The sequence below is a fragment of the Eumetopias jubatus genome, unplaced genomic scaffold, assembly GCF_037043125.1.
Source record: "Eumetopias jubatus isolate StellerSeaLion01/CBP00866 unplaced genomic scaffold, mEumJub1_p1.0 scaffold_9, whole genome shotgun sequence".
NCBI lineage: Eukaryota > Metazoa > Chordata > Mammalia > Carnivora > Otariidae > Eumetopias > Eumetopias jubatus.
Window position 1 is genome coordinate 107,027,030 of NW_028274815.1, and position 20,569 is coordinate 107,047,598.

Below are 20,569 nucleotides of genomic sequence, written 5' to 3' on the forward strand. Positions count from 1 at the left end.
CCAGCAATACTGTTAGGTTTATAGCTGTCTTTGTTTTAAGCCCCGGACAGAAATCACACTTTTTCATCATGTATTGACCATATTACCTAGTCTTATGCTTTGCACAGCTAACAAATTTTTATAAAGCACACTTTGAAAAAGCTCAGTCACCTTCTAATTGTATTTCAGCCATACAGACTCAGGGTGTGGTTATCTCAAGGTACAGAAGCATCTAATGTGTATCTGGAGAGAGATTTGGAAATCATTTAGGCTACTTTCATTTTAGATCTGACACACTGTAGCCAAGAGAAGTGCGAGATCCATTTAATTGCAACTGCCAATATTCTTTTATTCACTGACTCGTTTGTTAGTACTCATGTTTTAGAAGTTCTTTATAAAATTACAATTATTAAAAAATACAATTGCAGAATCTAGTTTCACTATTATCTCCAATTAGGCAGTGATACTTCAATATACACACGCAGAGAGTATTTAAATTTTCCTCTCCCTTTCAGGAAGAGATGGCCAAGCATCCTTCTGTTTTCTCATTGTAAATAGGTTCACTCTGCAGTCCGTTTTACTTTCACTACCATTGAATAGGGGATGAATTTTTAAATTAGTGGCCGTGTTTCTCTTTAGAAATTCCCACGCGCGCCAACCCCCGTACTGGAGCCTGGGCACACGAGGTGCCAGTTCTAACTTAAGAAACATTGGGTCATCTGTTTATTTTCGGGAGGGGGGAAGGGGAGGAAGGGCGTCAGAAAGAAAGGGCGGCCGTTGCCCAGGCAACCGACACCCCGGGCAACGGCGAGGCGAGGCGGGAGGGGGCGTGGCTTCGGCGAGCCCGGGCGGATAAGAGGCGGCGCTGGCCACCCGCCTCCGAAGCTGGGACTGTTCGTGCGGCCGGCCGGAGGCGGGGCGGGCCGGCACCACCTCCGACTACCTGGGAAGGCCTGGGCTGGCGGGCTAGCGAGGCCCCGGGCCCGCCGCTTCCTGTCCCCACACCCCCTGCCGAGGAGCCTCCCTCCGCGCCCCAACATGGCGGGCGGGCACTGGGGTCCGCTGCTGACGGCGCTCCTGGCCGCCCGAGTCGCGGCGGCGGCGGAGGGCGGCCCCGAGCAGGCCGCGCTACCGGAGGAGCGGAGCTGGGTGCGGCCCATGACCGCCTCCAACTGGACGCTGGTGATGGAGGGCGAGTGGATGCTGAAATTGTGAGTGTGCCCGCCCGCCCCGCACGCCACACAGCCCTTGTGGGCGCCGCCCTCCCAGAGCCGCGCGGGCGTGTGTGGATCCTGCACTGCCCGTTGGGCTCGACCAGTGCTCGCTGGGCGACCTGAGGCGCCGGGGCCGGGCTGCTCACGCTGCGCATGCGCGCCAGGCCCTCCGCGGTGACAGCTGCGGGTGCCGAGCATCGCTCTCCACCCCCCCCACCCCATCCCCCTGCCTTGTTAGCCCCCTGCTTTGGGGAAAGAGTTTTAGGCGTGGGGTGAGCAGCTTACCAAGGGAAGGAGGGGTAAATGGAGAAAATCTGTGAAAAAATCGCGTGCTTTTGGTATAGGCGTATACGTAGAGAAGGGCTGCCATTGAATGACATTTACGTATAGTACAAATACGTAGCACGGGCTAGGTAAGGTATTTGTTGAATGAGTAATTCCAGCACGGTGAAGGGCAGACCAGTTTGTGCAAAGTAGTTTGGTTTTCATTTTGAAGACCCCGGGATGTCACTGTGAAAAATAAAACAGGAAGATGGGAGTGTTTTTGAAGTTTTAGAACAAGATTGCAAACAAATGTTGATATTTGTTATCATTTTTAGAGGTAGAGATTTCTGGATAGATATCTTAATGTGCTAGTGTAATAAAGAAAAGGACATTCCTAGATTGCCCCTTTTGAACAACAGAAGGTAATTGTGCGTGGTGCCTTTGCTTGAAGGAGAGGGAACAATATAGTTTTGAGTTAGGAACAGAGAAGTAGCTTAAAATAACTTCTAGGAAGAAAGTGATCATTTGGAAAAAAGCCTTGAGGTAGACAATGGGCAGATGTCTGAACAGGCTTCAGAGACCATCATGGTGGGCTTGCCGGGGGAAAATGAAGAACCTCTGGAAAAATGATCACTGAGACCTTATCTCTTTAGACTGTAGTTTCAGGTCATATACATACTTGATCACTACTATTTGCTGATTAATCTTACCTTGAGGACACAGACACACAGAATTGGATCTTTCCTTTCTTTGTCCAAGACCAAATTTTGATTCTTTCAGTTTAGATCGCAAATTGCAGATGCCTATGCAGTGAAAACCTCACTTGTGAGATCAGGGCCAAAAGTGACAACTCTCTTAGCAGATTACATTGTTCAGAAAATCATTACCCCTTCAAACATGCATATACCTTTTGGTCACAAAGAAGGGGATTTTTTAGACCTCTAGGTAAAATGCCTTTGGTATCATAATGAGCAAATGAAATGATTAAAGAAATCTGTAGACATGAAAGACTTATTAAACTACTCAACCACTTTGGATGATGATGAGGAGGTCATTTTCCATTTAAGAGAGAAACTTTTAAGTAAGTGGAGACTTATTCAGGACTGTTATGTTTGTAATAATTGTAGGAATTTTAGACTGCATTTTGTCAGCTAGTACTACAGAAAGTTCTTTTTTAAAATAGATGCTTACGCAGTGGACCTTCCTAGATGTCAATTTTCTGAATAAATCTGACTTTGTGTATGTACATGATGAAGGTCAAGGCAGAAGGCCTCAACACCTTTATAGCTCCTTTTTGGAATAGCTTTTTTTTTTTTTTTTTAAGTAAAAGAGCTAAGCAAACTAAAGGTGAGTGTAAGCCACATTAAGCTCGTAAACAGCAACAGCCAACGATTCCTGTGTTTGGACATGTCGACTGTTCAAATTATACTCCTCATGAATGTACAAGTCCAGACGTGGTAACCAATTGCTTTAAACTTGCCATGCGTCCATTGCATGGAATATGTTTGGGCTGTGATACAAGATGAGATTTGTAACCCAGAAGTAAGCTGCCCTTGAGATCATTTTAGTAGAAGTTCCCTTTCCATCGAGTACACTTCAGAATAGTTCAATATGAAGGGAGGCTGTAAAGGAAAGAAGATTTAAACCATTATATCCAACTTTTTTCTATATACCAGAACCGAAGTCCTGAAGAAATATTGTAGCTCTTGTCTGTTTGTAATACTCCGTCTCCTCCCTTTGACAGAAATCCAACACTTAAAAAATATAAAGTTCATTACATTCTCTACCATGATAGGCCTATAAATTTCCAAGAATTCACTCAAATAGCCAATAATTTATCAGATTTTTTTCTTGGTGTATATAACAGAGAAAAGCCAAATGTGTTAATATTCCTACCAGGTCAACCCCTTTTTCAAGTGAACTGATCGTAATGAACAGATTGTTAGGGGTCCACAGATGATGCGTTTAACTTTCCTACAGAAGCAACTTAGGAGGCTTTCTGACAGTATTAAAATTTTGACCATTACTTTGAATGACAGTTCTTTATTTGTTCATTTGCTTATATGCAACTTCTCTTCAGGGAATTTTTTCTTTCATATCCCACTTCATACAAAGCTCCTATAGTACAATTCCTGGTCATATTGGGATTGATAGTTTAACTTATTTTTAAGGACCTAGCAGTGTTTTCTGCTTCTATTGTAAAACCTAATTTGTTATATTTTCTTTGTCTTTAAAACAGTCAATTTTTTTGGCAACTTGCAATTGAATTTTTAGTTTTTTAAAAAGATTTATTTATTTATTTTAGAGATAGAGAGGGAGAGAGTGTGTGCATGTGGGGGAGGGGCAGAGGGAGAGAATATTTGAGCAGACTCCCCCACTGAGTGTGGAGCCCAATTCCTGGCTTGATCTCAGCACCCTGAGATCATGACCTGAGCCCGAACCAAGAGTCAGTCATTCAACCAACTGAGCCACCGAAGTGCCCCTGAATTTTCAGTTTTAAAAAAGCACTTCTCTGTTAAGGAGAAATATCAGTTAAAAATATATTTGTAGTAATTCACCATTTCAATTCTGAACCTTTTTAAAAATCTGAAGAATTATCCCATTACTATTTACATTTTCATTAATGCTTATTGTATATTCAGTTTTTCTCTTCTTGTTTGCTTTTATACATTTAACATTTATAATTTTATGCCTATTTCTGCCATGTCTCTAAAATTGGCTTACTGTGCTTTTCTCATCTTAACCTCTGATGAAAAGTTTCTCCTTTTTCAGGGTTAGAAAAGATTATATAATCTTTAAAATATCTTCTGATGTTTTCTTTTCTCTATTTTCATTGTTTTGTACTATCCTTCATTCCATTACTTTGTAACCTTTTGCTATTTTAAACTTTTTTGGTTCCCATTGTATCCGTCCTTGAGAATACTACTTTTGTTCTTTTGACAAACAACAGCATGCATTCTATATACTTTTCTGGTGTTTTTTTTTTTTTTCCCCCAGAGGAAAAAGTAGCTATCCAAGCAGCTTAATTTTGACCTGCCTACTTTTAAACTGATATCCAGAGGCAAAGTATGTCTTTAGGTTAATTTACCTTTGTAAAGCGTATAGGTCTTTGTAAAACACTACCTTTTCTGACTTTGTTCTTGGGCGATCATGTTTCAAAATTGAAAACAGTCACAGTGATAGAGGGAAGTCTCATTTATTTCCCTAGGACCTCTAGGTTTTAGTACTTTTTTCCCCCCAAATCCTTCTTATTCCTGAAGAGAACATCTTCAACATCATCGCCTTAGCTTGTCCCTGTCAAATATCATTTTTTTGCAGTTTAACAGATTATTTTGATGTGCTGATGTGCTGATTGAATGTTTAAGAGGTAGTCATTAAATGCTTATTATGTTTCAAGTTTAGAGTTAGGGATCTGGGAAGATGAAAATGAAGGAGCTAAATTCTTTGCTTTCTAGGGACTGTCAGTCTTCTGTGCTCTGAAGGAAATAAGTAGCAGATATAACATTCATTTATTTAGCAAATGTTTACTGAATGCTTCTTCTCTTTCAGGCATTCAGCAGTGGTTCTCATCAGGCACTACTGGCATCTTGGTTTGGACAGTTCTTTGATATGTGGGGATGGCCTGCCCATTGCTGAACCTTAAGTATTGCTGCCCCTGCCCATTCTAGTATTCATGTGACACCAAAAAAATTTAGCAATCTCCATCCCTTATGCATATTTCCAAATGTGTCTGATTGAAAACCACTGCCCTGGGTACTGTTACGGGTATGTAAAAACATACAAAAGAATAGCTCATAAGTGAACATATAAGTATTTGATTTCAGATTGTTTTCACAAGGGCTGTCCACATCACCTCCATGATCCTCATCATCTCAGTCACAGGAAACCGTTACATTGTTTATATAACAAGTCCTCTTCTTCATCAATGCTCTCTTATTTGATCATCCCAGCAATCAGGTGCAGAACTTTCATTCTCATTCTCATTTCCTAGAGGAGATTAAAACTGGAAGAGGTTAAAGCTTTGGCCAAGGCCAGTAGTAAGTGGTTGTCAAGGCCAGAACTAGAATGCAGGCCTGAGCTTTGCAGTTCCTGATGCAAGCCTAGAATAGTTGGGTAGTGGGGGAGCCTGGCTTATTTATGCTTAGGCTGTCAGCTGGCCAGCACCATGAGCCACCTGAAAGAAAGCCTTTTCTTTGAAGCCTGTGGAATTCAGAGGCCCACCCATAGTTTTATCATCTGTAGAATCTCCAAATGAAGAGCATTATTGCTATATCCTCATTCCTGACACTCTTCACTCAAACAGGTGCTCTGCCTTCTATGCACACAAACCACCCAGGAAAATTCTCACTTTGTCTTGTTTGTATCTATCATGGCCCTTATCACAACTTGTAATTATAAATTAATTTTTATGCTTCTACACTAGGTTTTTGTCTAATTCTTCTTCTAGACTATCAGCTTTTCAGTAGAGGATGAAAGTCTTTCTTCTTTCTATTTATCTCCAGAGCCCTGATAACAAATACTAAGTGTTCAATAAATACTTTGACTAAGTGAATGAATGACCAGTTGTTCCTTTAATGAAGAGCTTCCTCATGTACATCACTGAAGGAAACATCTATCTGTATATATTTTCATAGGTACTAAGGATAGTCACTGTCATCTCCCGTTTGTTCATTAATGTAATAAATATTTACCGTGGCCTAGGACCTGCCAGGCTCTGTTCTAGTTAGGTACAAGTGATGCACTGGTCACTGCCTTCATGGAGTCTTCATTCTAAAGAAAGTAGTGAATTCCATTTTCTCTAGCAGGTATCATGGTTTTTGTGGAGTTATCAAGTTTTATTTTTCCTTTACATTTTTTTAAAGATTTTATTTATTTATTTGAGAGAGAATGAGAGATAGAGAGCACGAGAGGGAAGAGGGTCAGAGGGAGAAGCAGACTCCCTGCTGAGCAGGGAGCCCGATGTGGGACTCGATCCCGGGACTCCAGGATCATGACCTGAGCCCAAGGCAGTCGCTTAACCAACTGAGCCACCCAGGCGCCCCTTTCCTCTACATTTTATGACAATGTCCTAGACATGATCTTCTAAAGAAATAAAATCAAACATAAGCCTTCCAACTCTTGGATCATTAAGAGTTTTTCCTTATTTTCCAGAGAGAGGAATAGCACTTGATGTAGATCATCTGTTGACCTTTTGATTTAGTTTCATGTATTAAGTCATAGAAAGGTGATACCTCTTTCATCCTCATTGTCACATATTCTTTTGAGCACTTTGGTCAAAGTAAGTTCTAAGTGAAAATCGACCGTATCAGTCATTGTCCATTTCTGTTCTGCAAGGATAAGAAAAGAGAATGTACAGGAGTGTGCACTCTCCCCTTGAAGAGAGTGTGTGAAATTTGAGCCAAGATAGAAGAAAAATTGTCCATTATTGGGGAATAAAAATGTATTTTTAGTAAAATTTTATTTCTAGGAAATGTTTTTAAGTAACTCCTTTCTTGTACACTTAATGAAATCTCACACCAAATTCAGTTGGTTTATGCAAAGTAATCAAGGGCTTTCAACCACCTTGCATATAGCAGAAGCTAAGTACAATATATGCATAAATATGGACATGGATGACAAAAAAATGCTTTTGAATTTTGTTTCCCAGAAGTGGTTAAAACATTGGACTGATACCAAGTTGATGTAATTTAACAGTGTTTTAGCTACCTGGAGTGTATTTCAAATGTCTTTATGAAGCTTACTAACTTTATATACCACTGCTGCCTGGGAAAAACTTAAATAGAAAAGATACTATTGTATAGTTTCCATGACTATAAAGGTTCTAATTCCTCTTGGAGGCTCTTAAATGAAAGAAGGATTAATTTGAATGTAAAAGACAAAGTTATGGCAGATCAACTCTTTTAGAGTTCTTAGAAGACTGACATTATGAACTAGTCTTAAATAATATAAATGAAGATCATATTCAGTCCTTCCTGCTGATTTTTGTCATGCATGCGTGCATAAAAATTATATCTACATACATACACAGAGAGAGACAGAGTGTGTATGAGTACATGAAAGTTATGGGTTTCCTTGTTTGTATTCCTTTAGCCCCTGAAGGTATTTTCCTTTAGTAGGTTCTAAATTACTGTCTAAATCACAGTCATTTGGGTCTAAAAGAATACTAATAATTTAAAAAACTGAAACAACAGTGGACCATTTCCCACACCAGAGACTCAGAGCTTATTTCTACCACCAAAAGAACACCCTAAGTTAGTGAATGATGTTTGTGCACTCCAACACAAATAACTCTGAATAAATCTCAGAAATGATAGCATTCATAGTTTCCACTGGTTGGCAGCTACATAAAAAAAATGGAATATCTAAAGTGAGCTCAGTGGCATTTTTATATCTTGAGATCAATGTCACCAAAATCCCAATTTATATAATAGCCTGTCTAGAGATTAGGGACTGGGATTTAAAAAAATAAAAGATGAAATGTGCATGATTTAATAATTACTGATGTAGTAAATATGTCCTTGAGTTAAATGCAAAGGCCTTGGCCTAGGAAAACAGCAAAAAGGATCTAGAATTTGTTTAATTGTACTGCAAGTTTTCATCCTTATTTTTGGTAATTTCTGCCTTCTGTGGTTCTCTCTTTCAGTGTTGGGTCTTACTTTCCTTGGAGGTTTTATCACATGAATACCTCCATCTGGGTTCTTGTGCTGTGTGGTCTTAGGTGACCTTAAGCAAGGTCCTTTAAACCTGCCTTGTCTGTTTGACAGTGAGGTTGTAAGGTTCAGATGAGCTCTAATGCATCATAAAAGTGTCTTGGAAACCAAGCAGTATATTACAAATGTAATTGGTATTGTTCTTAATTTGTGCCTGCTTTATATAAGTCATCTAATCTCCCAATAACCTTCTAAGGTAGCTGCTGTTACTGTCCCATTTTGCAGTTGAGGAAGCTGAGGCATGGAGCGATTACTAACCTGCCCAAAGTCACATGGTTAATTTGTGGTTGGTCTTGTTGAATTCTTTGGCAGAACTCTTATCTAATACACTGAAATGCCCATTGAAGTACTAAATAATAAAATGTTCTCTTTTTCCCTAAAGTTTACCAACAGCTTGTCCCAGTATCATCTGCCATACGGATATTTGTAAAATATATAAAAAATGACTTTTCTCAAAGACTATAATTTTCTTTAAAGTTTGTTCATTTACTTATTCAGCACGTATTTATTGAGCACTTACTGTACCAGGTATATACTTTGCCCTGGAAATGTAGAGATACAGATGTTTAAATCAGCCATGGTCAAAGATGTCAGCAGATTGTTCCTGGTCCATATCTCTGGTGTCTCAGGGATTAGATAGTGAGCTGTAATGAAAAGATTAATGACTTTTTTTAGAATTATCTTGGAATTGGCTATACCAGACCCTTTTAGAGATGGATGAACAATCATTAGGATGAACAAATGTGCTTAAGTCTGGCTGCTACTGGGGCCTGGCTGGAGAGAGAAATGCATGCCTTGCTTTGGGTAGTCCTTTCTCTCCTCGGCTGTGCCCAATCTCAATATTTGTCTCGAAGTACATGCAACCTCCCCATCATGTTGACTTTTTAACCCCCCCATACCCTTTCATAATGTGAAAGATCAAAATATTGCCCTATTTCAGAAATGTTTGTTATTGTTGGCTTTCAGGAAAGTTGGTTTGTATGCATCATTGCCTTGAGTGTTGCATGGCGCTTACACACATGCTTCTGATCAGGTCAAGATAAAAGGGTTCGTAAGTGACGACCTGACAGCACCTTTGAGCTTTTTCTATTTTCTATAAATCTTTTTATAGAATTCGATCATTTAACATTTTTCCCCTTTATTTCCTTTCCTAAGACATTTTTTCCTGTGTGTGTTTGTTTTACTCTTTTGGCAGACATTCTTTCCTACCTCTTTTTCTCCCCACCCCTTTCTTCTCTTAATGTAGAAATAATAGATGCCACATTTTGTAAAAATAATTCAGGAATGGAAAAAAAATGGAAAATAAATTGGGGGGAATCAACATTTTCACAGTGCTGAGCTTGCCCATCCAGAACTTGTTGGGTCTTTCCATTTAATCAAATCTTTAAGAAAAACATATTTGATCATTATGTTGTACCTAAAACTTCTGTAATATTATATGTCAGTTATACCTCAATAAAAAAAAAACTATTCGGAAAATTTCAAACATAAACAAAAATGGTAGTATAATGAACTCCCATCATCCATCGTCCGGATTCAGTAGTTGTATCAACATATTGCCAATCGTGGTTCATCCATGTCTCCTGCCCTCTACCCGTGGGTGGCGTAATTTTCACACTATAAAATTCACCCATTGTACATAGACCATTCAGTGGTATCAAGTCTTTTAAAAGTATCTATTACATTTATTTCCTCAGCATTTTGACTTGAGTTGAGGGTTTTGTTAAAATATAATTTAAACAGATTTAAGCAGATCTTTAAAATAATCATGTCCAGTTGATGGCATCCGAAGTATTATTCAAAGTGTCTGGTGATGTTTTTTTCCTGGAGTATCCTATCCTATTTTGTGAGCATTGATTAATTTTATTTACTGCTTTTTTTTCTTGTGGGTATTATTAAGCAAAACAGAATGTCTCTCCATTTGTATTCATGTATTTTTGTGACATTGTGTAAATGTTAATTTTCCTTTTAATTGTGTCCTCTGTTAGTATTTTAAAATCGATTTCCAGTATATTATTGTTTGTTCACAGTATTTGTTATATGTTAAGCATAGTTCTCCATAAGGCATATTTAAGTCTCCATAAGGCATATTTGATCTCAATTTCTCCCAATTTCAAATGATATCTTCCTTTCTGCCTTCGTTTCCTTGGACTGCTGCAAATTACCACAAACTTAGTAGCTTAAAACAGTAGCAATTTATTCTCTTACAATTCTGGAGACCCAACTTCCAAAATCACCATGTTGGCAAGGTTGGCTCTCTCTGGAGGCTCTAGGAGCGTGTCTGTTCCGTGCCTTTCCAGCAGTTCTTGGCATTCCTTGACCTGTAGCTACAGACCACCCATCTCTGACTGCGTCTTCACATGGCCTTCCTCCTGTGTCTCTGTGTCACACTTTGCTCTTCTTTCTTTTATGAGAACCTACTCTAAATCCAGGATAATCTCACATCAAGATCCTTACTTTAATTATATGTGTAAAGACCCTTATTCCAAATAAGATCATATGCACAGGTATGAGGGGTTAAGACTCTGAGAGATGCTGTTCAATCCACTATACTTTCTAAACAGCAGTTTTCTCTGGATTCCTATTTTAACATCTGCATGTGAAATCCTGGAGCACATTAAAGCTTTATGGCCCATTTATGATGTTTTCTAGCATCATGGGAGGCAAAGTGAGGCCATTAGCATACTGCCAGGAGGACAGTACAGCCTTTCGGTTTGCTTCCGTCTTATCCTTCCCTGATCCATTATCCACAGAGCTGCCAGATGACTTTTCCAAAAATGTAAATCTGATCATGATTCTTAACTTTTTTTAAGGCATCAGTCATGGAGCTTGGAATAAAGTCCTAACTCCTTATACAACATTTTTAAAGGCTGTGAATGATGTTTTCATCCTGTCCTGTCAGTACTCTGTCTTCACACTTCCTGTTCTCTCTGCTTGGGTTAGAACATTCCTTGACCCCTCTCTGGCTGTTACTCTTACTTTAGATCTTACCACAGATGCTCCTTTCTCTGTGGGCCCTTCTGAGATCATCCAGCTTCTGAGTGTCCCATAGCATATGTTCCACATTCCCAGTCATGGCATTTGCCACATGGATTGTCATTACCCCCCTGGGCTTACCTCTTTGCATCTGTAGATGATAGAATCAACCAGGAGAACAAGACCATGTCTGTCTTGTTCACAGGGGTAGCCTCAGTTTTTAGCATGGTGCTTAGATCATGTTTATTGAATGAAAAAAACAATCTAAAACAGCAGAGTTCTGGTTGAAGGCCCAAGTATTTATTTCTAACCCCTCTTCTATTTAAGTGTCTGTGGAGCAGGCTTAGCCTATAGCTTCTACTTTCTTCAAGTGGGTCAGACCTGCCACATATCTTTGGAAATGACTTGCATTTTGGGGGACCCAATAGCAATACATCTTCTGGTCTCTACCCATCAGATCTCACTTTGATGAATCTGAAACTAGTTTGACTAGTTTAAAGGCACCCTTGTAAAAATCATCCATCTTTCGTGGGACACTCAAAGCCTTTCCACCCTCAAAAATCAAAAGCTATCTGGACAGTAGTAAAATTTGAGCCCATTGTAAGAATAACACTGAAATAAGATACTTTATATATTACAATAATTTGTGAAAATCTTCTTAAACTTTAGCTATTTTTTCCCCAGGGAATTGATATTCATACATTAAATTCTAGGAGGGGGGGAATCTGCTTCTGTTTTTCTATATCAAGCAACTTTGGAAAAGCTTGCTTTTGTTTTTCCCTTTAGTTAAGAATTTATTTTTTAAATTTAAATGCTCTATTTTTCTAGTTTGTTTTATACATTTTTTTCATATGTTTACATTGACTAGCTCTTTTTCTTTTACAGTTACGCTCCTTGGTGTCCATCCTGCCAGCAGACTGACTCAGAATGGGAGACATTTGCAAAGAATGGTGAAATACTTCAGATCAGTGTGGGAAAGGTGGATGTCATTCAAGAACCAGGTACTGTACATGTTGAACATTAAATGCAAAAGTTTGTTACTTTTTATTTTGAGTTTTTTCAAGCATATAGAAAAGTTGAAAGACTAGGATATTGAGTACCCATGAACTGACCACCTAGAATCAACAGATAACATTTTAGCGTATCTGGGAATGTCTATGTATGTTTGTGTTTACATATATATGTATATATATATTTATGTTGTTATTTTTAATTTGCTGAATCATTTGAAAGTCAGTCATAGACCCCATTATACTTACCCATCAATACTTCAGCATATTAAAATCTTTCTAATTATTTCCCATGTTTTTTATAGTTTTTTGAACCAGGATCTAATCAAGGTTCACCAACTGAATTTAGTAGTTACAACTTTTAGTTTCCCTTGACCTAGAAGATAGTCCCCCTGTGTTTTTCATGACATTGACACTCCGAAGAGAACAGGCCAGGGATTTGCCTAGGTGTTTCTTTATGGTAACATTTAATTTATTCTTGTAACTTGAATTTTGGTCTAGAAGCATGATTCAAGTTAAATGTTTATGGCAAGAGTACTTTATAGGTGATCCTGTGACTTAAATTGTATTCCAACAGAAGACACATATTATCACCATTAATGCTGTTGAGTTTAAGCACTTGGTTAAGGTGATGACGATAAACATCTCTATTTATAAAGAAAAGACCCCATTTGTGATTAGGAGATAATCTGTGCGGTGATATTTTGGGGATTTAAGATCCATGATGATCTTACCTGAATCAAATATTTCATAGTGGTTTCCAAGATGGTGAATTTCTAATTCTGTTGTTCCATCTACATTTATTAGCTGTTAATGATGTAATTTTTCAAAAGAAAGAGGAAAATAAAGGAAACTTTTAAATTCAGAAAAGATACAATTTGTATTTGTAGTTTTAAAATAACTGTGTACTGTGTAGGGATGCCTGGGTGGTTTAGTAGGTTAAGCATCTGCTTTCGGCTCATGATCCCAGCATCCTGGGATCGAGCCCCGCGTCAGGCTCCTTGCTCAGCGGGGAGCCTGCTTCTCCCTCTGCCTGCCGCTCTCCCTGCTTGTGCTTTCTCTCTCTCTCTTTTTTTCTCTCTCTCTAACAAATAAATAAATAAAATCTTAAAAAAAATAACTGTGTATTATATATAAAATGAGAAGAAAAGTTGGGCTTTTATGATTCAAATTTCAAACTTGACTGTTTTGAAACTTTGTTATTTTTTTTCCTGTCTACATTCAATTTCTATCTACTGTATCCCTTTACAAGAGAAAAAGAAAGGCATGGAGGTGTACCTATTACTTTTCTGTAATAACTGTGAGTGCAAAAACACAAAGTAATGCATTACCAATTACTTGGACAACAAAATGGATGGTGTCTGTTAAGATGGATGTGTTGACAAACCCTTGGAGAGAGATTTCTGTTAAAGCCATTAGTCCTCAAGTTTCTGCCTTTCTAATCATTTGAATCAAAGCCACTTCAGCCAAACTGCTATTTAGAGAAGGACAATTATACTTATTAGTTTGTGGTTTGGGCTGTTAGAATGAGTTATTCTGTTTGGACATCAAGTCATTTCAATTATATTTTTGCTGTAAACTTGTTTTTGTCTTTTAGTAGTTCGAGTCCAACAAAATCAGGTGTAAGCCTTGCTAATTAGTGAGCACCAAGCACATTTTATGATGAGTTTCTTAGAAATGCAACTGGCCTATTCACATTTTAGTCATTTGGTATACCTGCCGTGAATTCACAGCACGATTTGAATGAAAAGAATTAAACAATTAGCTTTGTGATGGATTCACAGATCTGGAGGCTAACTGAATACAGTCTTTCCATCTAAAATGTAGATTTACAGCTATTTTTTCCATTGTTAATGGATTGAGTGCTTTTTTTGATAATGTAGAGAGAAATTTATTATAATGAAATATTTTAAAAACAGATTTATCATTGACTCATGCTATTTATGCAAATGTAAACTATATATATTTGAAACTTTTATCAAAAAAGAAGGAAAAAAAGTCTTTGGTCCAGTATTTTTTAGGAATAGTGAAGAAACAAAGTACAAAAAAGGAAAAATGATTGTTTTATGTATTAGAATAATTTTTAAAGTATAAGTTCTAGAAGTCTTAAATAATAAAAATTTAAAAACTGTAATTCATAAATACAAATTATGAGACAAAATTCCACACACACGACTGAGTGGCCTAAAGAATATTTCACTTCAGATTATACTATTTTATTTTATACTTTATTTCAAATTATAAATCTGATGCTGTCAATCTTTTAAAAGGATTTTAGAATAATGTACTTATTCAACAAACGTTTGCGGTTCTACCATGTACCAGGTCTTGTTCTAGATAGCAGTGATAGAGATAAATGATACAAGCGAGTAAGGAAGATAAAGACCTGGCTCCCCATTGAGCTTACATTTTAGTGAAGGAGAGAAATAGTGACAAGAGTAAAATGGAAAACACTGTCTGGTGGCCGTAAGGACTATGAAGAAGAAGAAGAAAGCAGGACAAAAATGTAGAAAATGGTGGGAGCCACTATTTTCAATAGGATGTCCAGGGGACGACTGTTCGACTAGATGCCTTGACAAACTGAGAGAGTGAATTCCCAGAGGCTGTAGGAACAGTCCAGGCAGAGCAAGCGGCATGTGCAGGCAGGGGTATACTCGGCTGATTTGAGGAGCTGTGTGACAGCCAGTGGGGTACTCAAGAGCAACAGAGCGAGAGAGTCCGCTAGGAACCACACCATGGGGGTCTGATTGGCCATGACAAAGAATTTGGATTTTAGTGTAATAGGAAGGGAGCTACTGGAAGGTTTTGAGCAAGGGAGTGACATGATACGGCTTATATTCTAAAAGGATTGCTTTGACTGCTACGTGAAAGCTTATCTGTAGGAGGTCGGAAGTGCAAGCAAGAAAAGAGGTTAATGCAGTAGTCCTGCATGGAGGCTATGGTGGCTCGGACTGGTAGCAGCAGTGCTGAGGGACTGGATTTGAGATATTGCATTTGGCTGGAATATCCAAAAGGATTTCCTGATAGATTGGCTGTAGCATTTGATGGAAAGAAAGAAGGTGGAGAAGACCGAAGGAAGAGCACATCTGGAACAAAGTTGAAGTTCAAGATGTTCAGTAGGAAACCAAATAGAGCCGAGCTGGAGATGTACATCTGAGGATCGTACCTGTAGATGGTATTTGAAAGGAGGGGAGGAATTGAGATCACCTAGGGAGGGTGTGCCAGAGAAGTGTTTTGAGGATCGAAAACCGGAGCACTCTAACATTCCGAGGGAAAGATTTGGTTCCAACAGAGGGAAGAGAGAAGCAGGTGAGGTAGGAAGGAGGTGGAGGGCTAAGGGTCCTGGAAGCCAAATGAACAATATGGTACTAACTCCCTGGCAAGCCTCCGGGGCGGCTTGTCCCTATTCTTGAAAGCTCTTTAGGTATTTACTGCACTTTTACAAAATCTAACAGCCTGAATGAGCAGTGGGAAATAATTGAAATAATACTACTTTTCCTCAAATTGAGTATTTTACTGGATACTGGATATTTCTGTGTACAGATTTATATTTGGTTACAGATCTCCATTCATATATTCTTTCATTAGGGCTGCCTTGCCAGGAGTGCTAATGAGGCATAATTTCATTTCTTTTCCCTGCAAGTAAAATTTAAAAAAGAAGTGAAAGCAAGAGTTTTTGAAGTGCTTCTGCATAATCTTTCGTTATGCCTGTAACTCTTCCACAAGAGATTTTCTTAGGTATTTTGAACAGAAAATAAGTTTTCAGAATTATAAAGATTAGGGATTATACATTGTATTTTACAGCTGAGATGTAGAAGTCAAGGAAAGGAAAGGCCTTAGATTCTATTACATGGCATTGCCTGCTTAATACTGCATAGGCCATGTGATGTATCAGTTGCATGTTCTTTGGGAAATTAAATGCAATGAGCATGCACTTGAACCTTCTGTTCCATGCAGATGAGCTTAGTTGTCAAGGACAAGAAAACAGCAGCTGCTCATAGAGTACCCATGGGTGATGGCTAGTTCACTAGACTAGAGGTAAACCAGACTCCTACCACAGCCAAGAATAAGCATTGTGTTTAAACCACTAATTAGTTGCAAAAGCCAACTTAGTTTACTGTGCTTCAGTTAGTGTTCATATTTTAATTTTATAATTGTAAAAATTAGTCTTTTGTATTATACTGACAACTTTCTTTCAGTCTCAAAGGTAAGGTTAGTTCTACTTTTTTTTCTTTTCATTGCTTTCCTTCTGCTACTGTTTTGGTGATAATGACTAACATTTAGTTAAGCATTTACTTCAGCCTATAGTTGTGTTAGGCACTTACATACATTTTAGCTTCATTCAACCTTAGGAAGAACTGTTTATCTCTATATTACTCAGAAAACTGAGGCTCAGAGAGGTTAAGTAACATGCCCAAAGTGACACAACTAATAATGGTAGAACCAAAGCTAATGGCTATCCCCATTTTTTAGGTATTGAACTTAATCATTTCTATTGTGTTTTTGCATATCAAAATATAGTTCCCTGGTATAATTTTTTCTTTCTCTAATCTTTTAATTCTTTTCTTTCTTTTGATATACATGTTTAAGATAAGCTTAATAATAAGAAATTAAATTTTGTCCTGCATTTTGCCCTTTTTAATGTTGCAGTCTTCATTTTAAAGTAAAGTTCCCCATAAAGTAAAAAAGACATGCAGAAATGTTGGGAGACCTTGTGGTCAAACTTTATCTCTTTCAGTTAAAATTTAAGAGTGCACTTGTTTCTTCTACACTTTCTGAGGTTTCTTGCAGTGAATCATGATGCCAACCTTTGTAATGAGTTGCTGCCCTGCTGTTGTAATCCTTTGTTAAGATCACGCTTGCCTTGTTTTTAGACCTTGAAGCCCACAACCTCAGATGAAGCTTATCTGTTCCAAGTTGGTCATGTTTTAACTTTTCAGGTAATGAGAGGCTCCCTTGATATTTGATAGCATCAGTATTAAAGGTTAGAAGACATTTTTGGAGCAATGACATGAAACCCAAAGCTTTCTGACATTTGTTAGCCTCTCAGAAATGACATTTAATTGAGGTAAGTTTCCTGTGGTGTCATATCTTCAAGGACTTAGTAGTGTGTCATGATCTAAGGGCTACTTTGGTTGTTTTGATTTTGTTGTTAATTGTCCTGAAGACATTCTCAGTGACAGTGTATTATTCCAGACATCAAACTGAACTCATATCTGTGTTAGATGCTGTGATCTTATTATTAGTATCCTGCATGGGTTGTCATTTGAAGAAATACTGACAAACATAAATGTCAGCAGTTTTGAGGTGTTACAATTTATTACTAATCTTTATTTTAAATGAACTTTAATTGGTGGTCTTGTAAATTGGTACAATAGTTATGGAAAAAAGCACAGCAATTCATATCAAGAGCCATAAAGTTCTCCTACCCTTTATTCTAACAGTTTTGGGGATGAGCGTCCTTTTAGTCTGAACCAGAAAGGTAAAGAAAACTCTCAGAAACTCATCTATCACTGTGTTGTTTTCCTTATTTCCTCTGTATTCATTTTTTTTTCATGGGCACATTTATTTATAAAGATACATTATCCAAAATAATGTATGATTTCCAAAGCACGTAACACTAAATTAGTTTATTGCATCTTACTTTATTCTAACTTTGAATCAGAGATTTAAATATAGAACATATTTGCTAGCATGTATTTAGTACTTATTCTATGTCAAATACTATATTCTATGTGCTTTATAAATATAAAATCACTTAATACTGAAAAATACTGAGATAGATATTATGATGCCCATTTATGAAAAAACCGATGGTTTAAATTTACTGTCCCAGATTAAAAACTAATAAGATGCAGAAGTGGGGTTTGACTTCAGGGAAGCTGGCCTGTGAATCTGGAAATATTGTTATATATACTGTGTAAGTTCATATGTTTTATGAAATATTTTTTATATTTATTTATTTTTTAATCTATTGCCATGGCCAGTGATGACCAAGAACATACGAAGGATTTTTAATTTTTTAAAAAATATTTTATTATTTATTTGAGAGCTTGACTGGGGAGAGGGGCAAAGGGAGAGGGAGAAAATCCAGCAGACTCCACACTGAGTGCATAGCCAGACATGGGGCTCAGTCTCACAACCCTGAGATCACAACCTAAGCCAAAACCAAGAGTCAGATGCTTAACTGACTGTGCCACCCAGGCACCCCTGTGCATTCCATTTTAAAAGACCATGTAAATAAAGCATAATTCCCTAACACTGTGACTGTCCTTATATAAGATTTGAGGTAGTCATAAAAATCTGTAGCTAGGAAAGAAGTGAGATATGAAACTTTGTAATAAGCAAAACATATAATAATTTTCAAGCCTTTAAGATTACCAGTACTTTTTCCCTTGGCTGTTTGGACTTGGAACTCTACTAAAATATGTCTTTGTTCCTTGGTAGAGTGGAGTTCCAAGCCTGTTAGAGGTTAGAATGTCCTGTAGACAGAGATGCTTATTCCAATCCTCAGCTGACTTCTCAGGTCACTTTTGTTTCTGTTCCTGTCAGTACAACCTTTAAAAAAATGTACAATCATAAATGTATGAAGTTTATGTTTCTTTTTGTAACATTGACTTTTACTGCCTTCAGAATACTGTGTTTGCTTTTAAGTGCCATATGGGTGTTTTAGAGTTACTTGCTTGGATATGAGTCTTCTTTGGGAAGACTCATCATCATTAGTCAATAAATTATTTTGCTGAGTATGGATTTAGTTTATAAAATGAGTAGAAGCAAATATCCCTTGTTATTAAAAATACACCTTCAGTATTTCAAACTGCAAGTCATCACAGAGATGTAAAATTTGAGCCACTTTATTTAACTAGGGATTTGATTTTGTCCAGATTGTTCTTCAGTGGGAAAGGCAGAAATGATGAGAAATGTGAAAATGATATCAGGCAGGCCAGGAGGATCCTTTAGCTTTCCTTTTCTTTGCCAGAACTGGCTTTACTCACTCTTGGTGCCCACATATATATTATTTAGTTAATAATAAAGAGCAGGGATCTGTTCTTTACTCCTAGCGTCATGCAGGTTTTTGTTGCATGCCGTTTTCCTTGATGTCATCCATCTCTGTTTCTGGTCATGATTATTTGATTAAATTCTCTCCCTCTGCCACTAGATTGTAACTTCTGTGAAAACAAAGACTGTGTGTTTTTGCTCATCTATGTGTCTTGAGCCATTATCACAGTCCCTGGAACAAAGAAGTTGCTTAGTAAATATTTGATGAGTGACTAAGGGTTTTATTTATCTTTATCCTCACATGTACCTAGCATAGCACTTGATATGTGGTTATTGTTCAGTAAATGTTTGCTGAGACAAATTGAAAAAAAAAATCTGTTTAAAGTACATAGACTTCCTTGACAGAAATTACAAATTTTATAAATGTGAAAAGATTATACATGATCTTATTTCATATTTATTCTTTTTAAACCTATAACATATAATGATATCTATAATTTACTGAGTCCTTAGTATGTGCTAAGCACTTAATACACCAATCTAATCTCACTTCAGAACAGTTCAGTCAGGCTTTAATATACCCATTTTACAGAAAGGTTAAGTAATTTATTTAAGGTCACAAAGCTAGTAACTGGAGAATTTAGTATTTAACCCAGGTTGCATGACTCTACAACCTGTCCTTTCAGCCACCATACTATTCCAAGCAATGCATAAGCCAGAAAACTTTAGTGTAATACATCAAAGGTAAGCAAATTGTATGTCACTGACCAGAAAGTGGTAGGTAAATAAAAATGGATAAAAATATGATTTCTTTAAGTAAAAAGAAAAAAGGTAAATGTGATTAAATAGTTGGAACAATTTTAATAATGTGGCTATGAAAACAAGCTCAAGGCTGCTAGTTCTTACAACGTAAGTCAGGTGCTTGGGGTAGTTTGAGTTTGACTTGTAACTTTTTTGTTTATGCCTCTTATAGGTTTGAGTGGCCGCTTCTTTGTCACTACTCTCCCAGCATTTTTTCAGTAAGTTTAAATAATTTTCTGATTAGAACTTAGAAACATTAGAAAAGATTCAAAAGCAGTACATGTGTATCAGGAATTCTAAGTTGTTTTCCATAACCATTGCTTATTCAGCTTAATGTTTGAAGAGGGAAAGACTGGTGTGCATTGAATGATAGCTGGTAGAAGAGAGGGGTGCTCAGACTACAGCAGGGGAAAGGCACCTAATGTCAGACAGTGAGTAGGAGGGGGTGGGCGGTGTCAAAGAAGATTTCTCCGATAATATGAAAGGTAGGAATTGGGTTAAGCAGACAAGGTGGAGAAGGCCTTTCCAGATACAGGAGATATCATGGAAAGCCTGGGAGAAAGTGAGATACCTTCTGAGGACTGTAACTGGTTCTGACCCATAGGGTGCAGTTGGA

At 37.6% G+C, this 20,569-nt stretch overlaps 1 protein-coding gene across 1 annotated transcript in view; it reads left to right on the plus strand.

The window, feature by feature from the left end:
- Positions 1-849: 849 nt before the first annotated feature.
- The window catches only part of TMX4 (thioredoxin related transmembrane protein 4), a 44,461-nt gene continuing 24,741 nt past the window's right edge, over positions 850-20,569 (plus strand). The window contains exons 1-3 of the mRNA XM_028112972.2: positions 850-1,190; positions 12,029-12,144; positions 20,126-20,171. Of these exons, the coding sequence (XP_027968773.1) occupies positions 1,018-1,190; positions 12,029-12,144; positions 20,126-20,171 (335 nt within the window). The 5' untranslated portion in view covers positions 850-1,017. The remainder of the gene's footprint in view (positions 1,191-12,028; positions 12,145-20,125; positions 20,172-20,569) is intronic.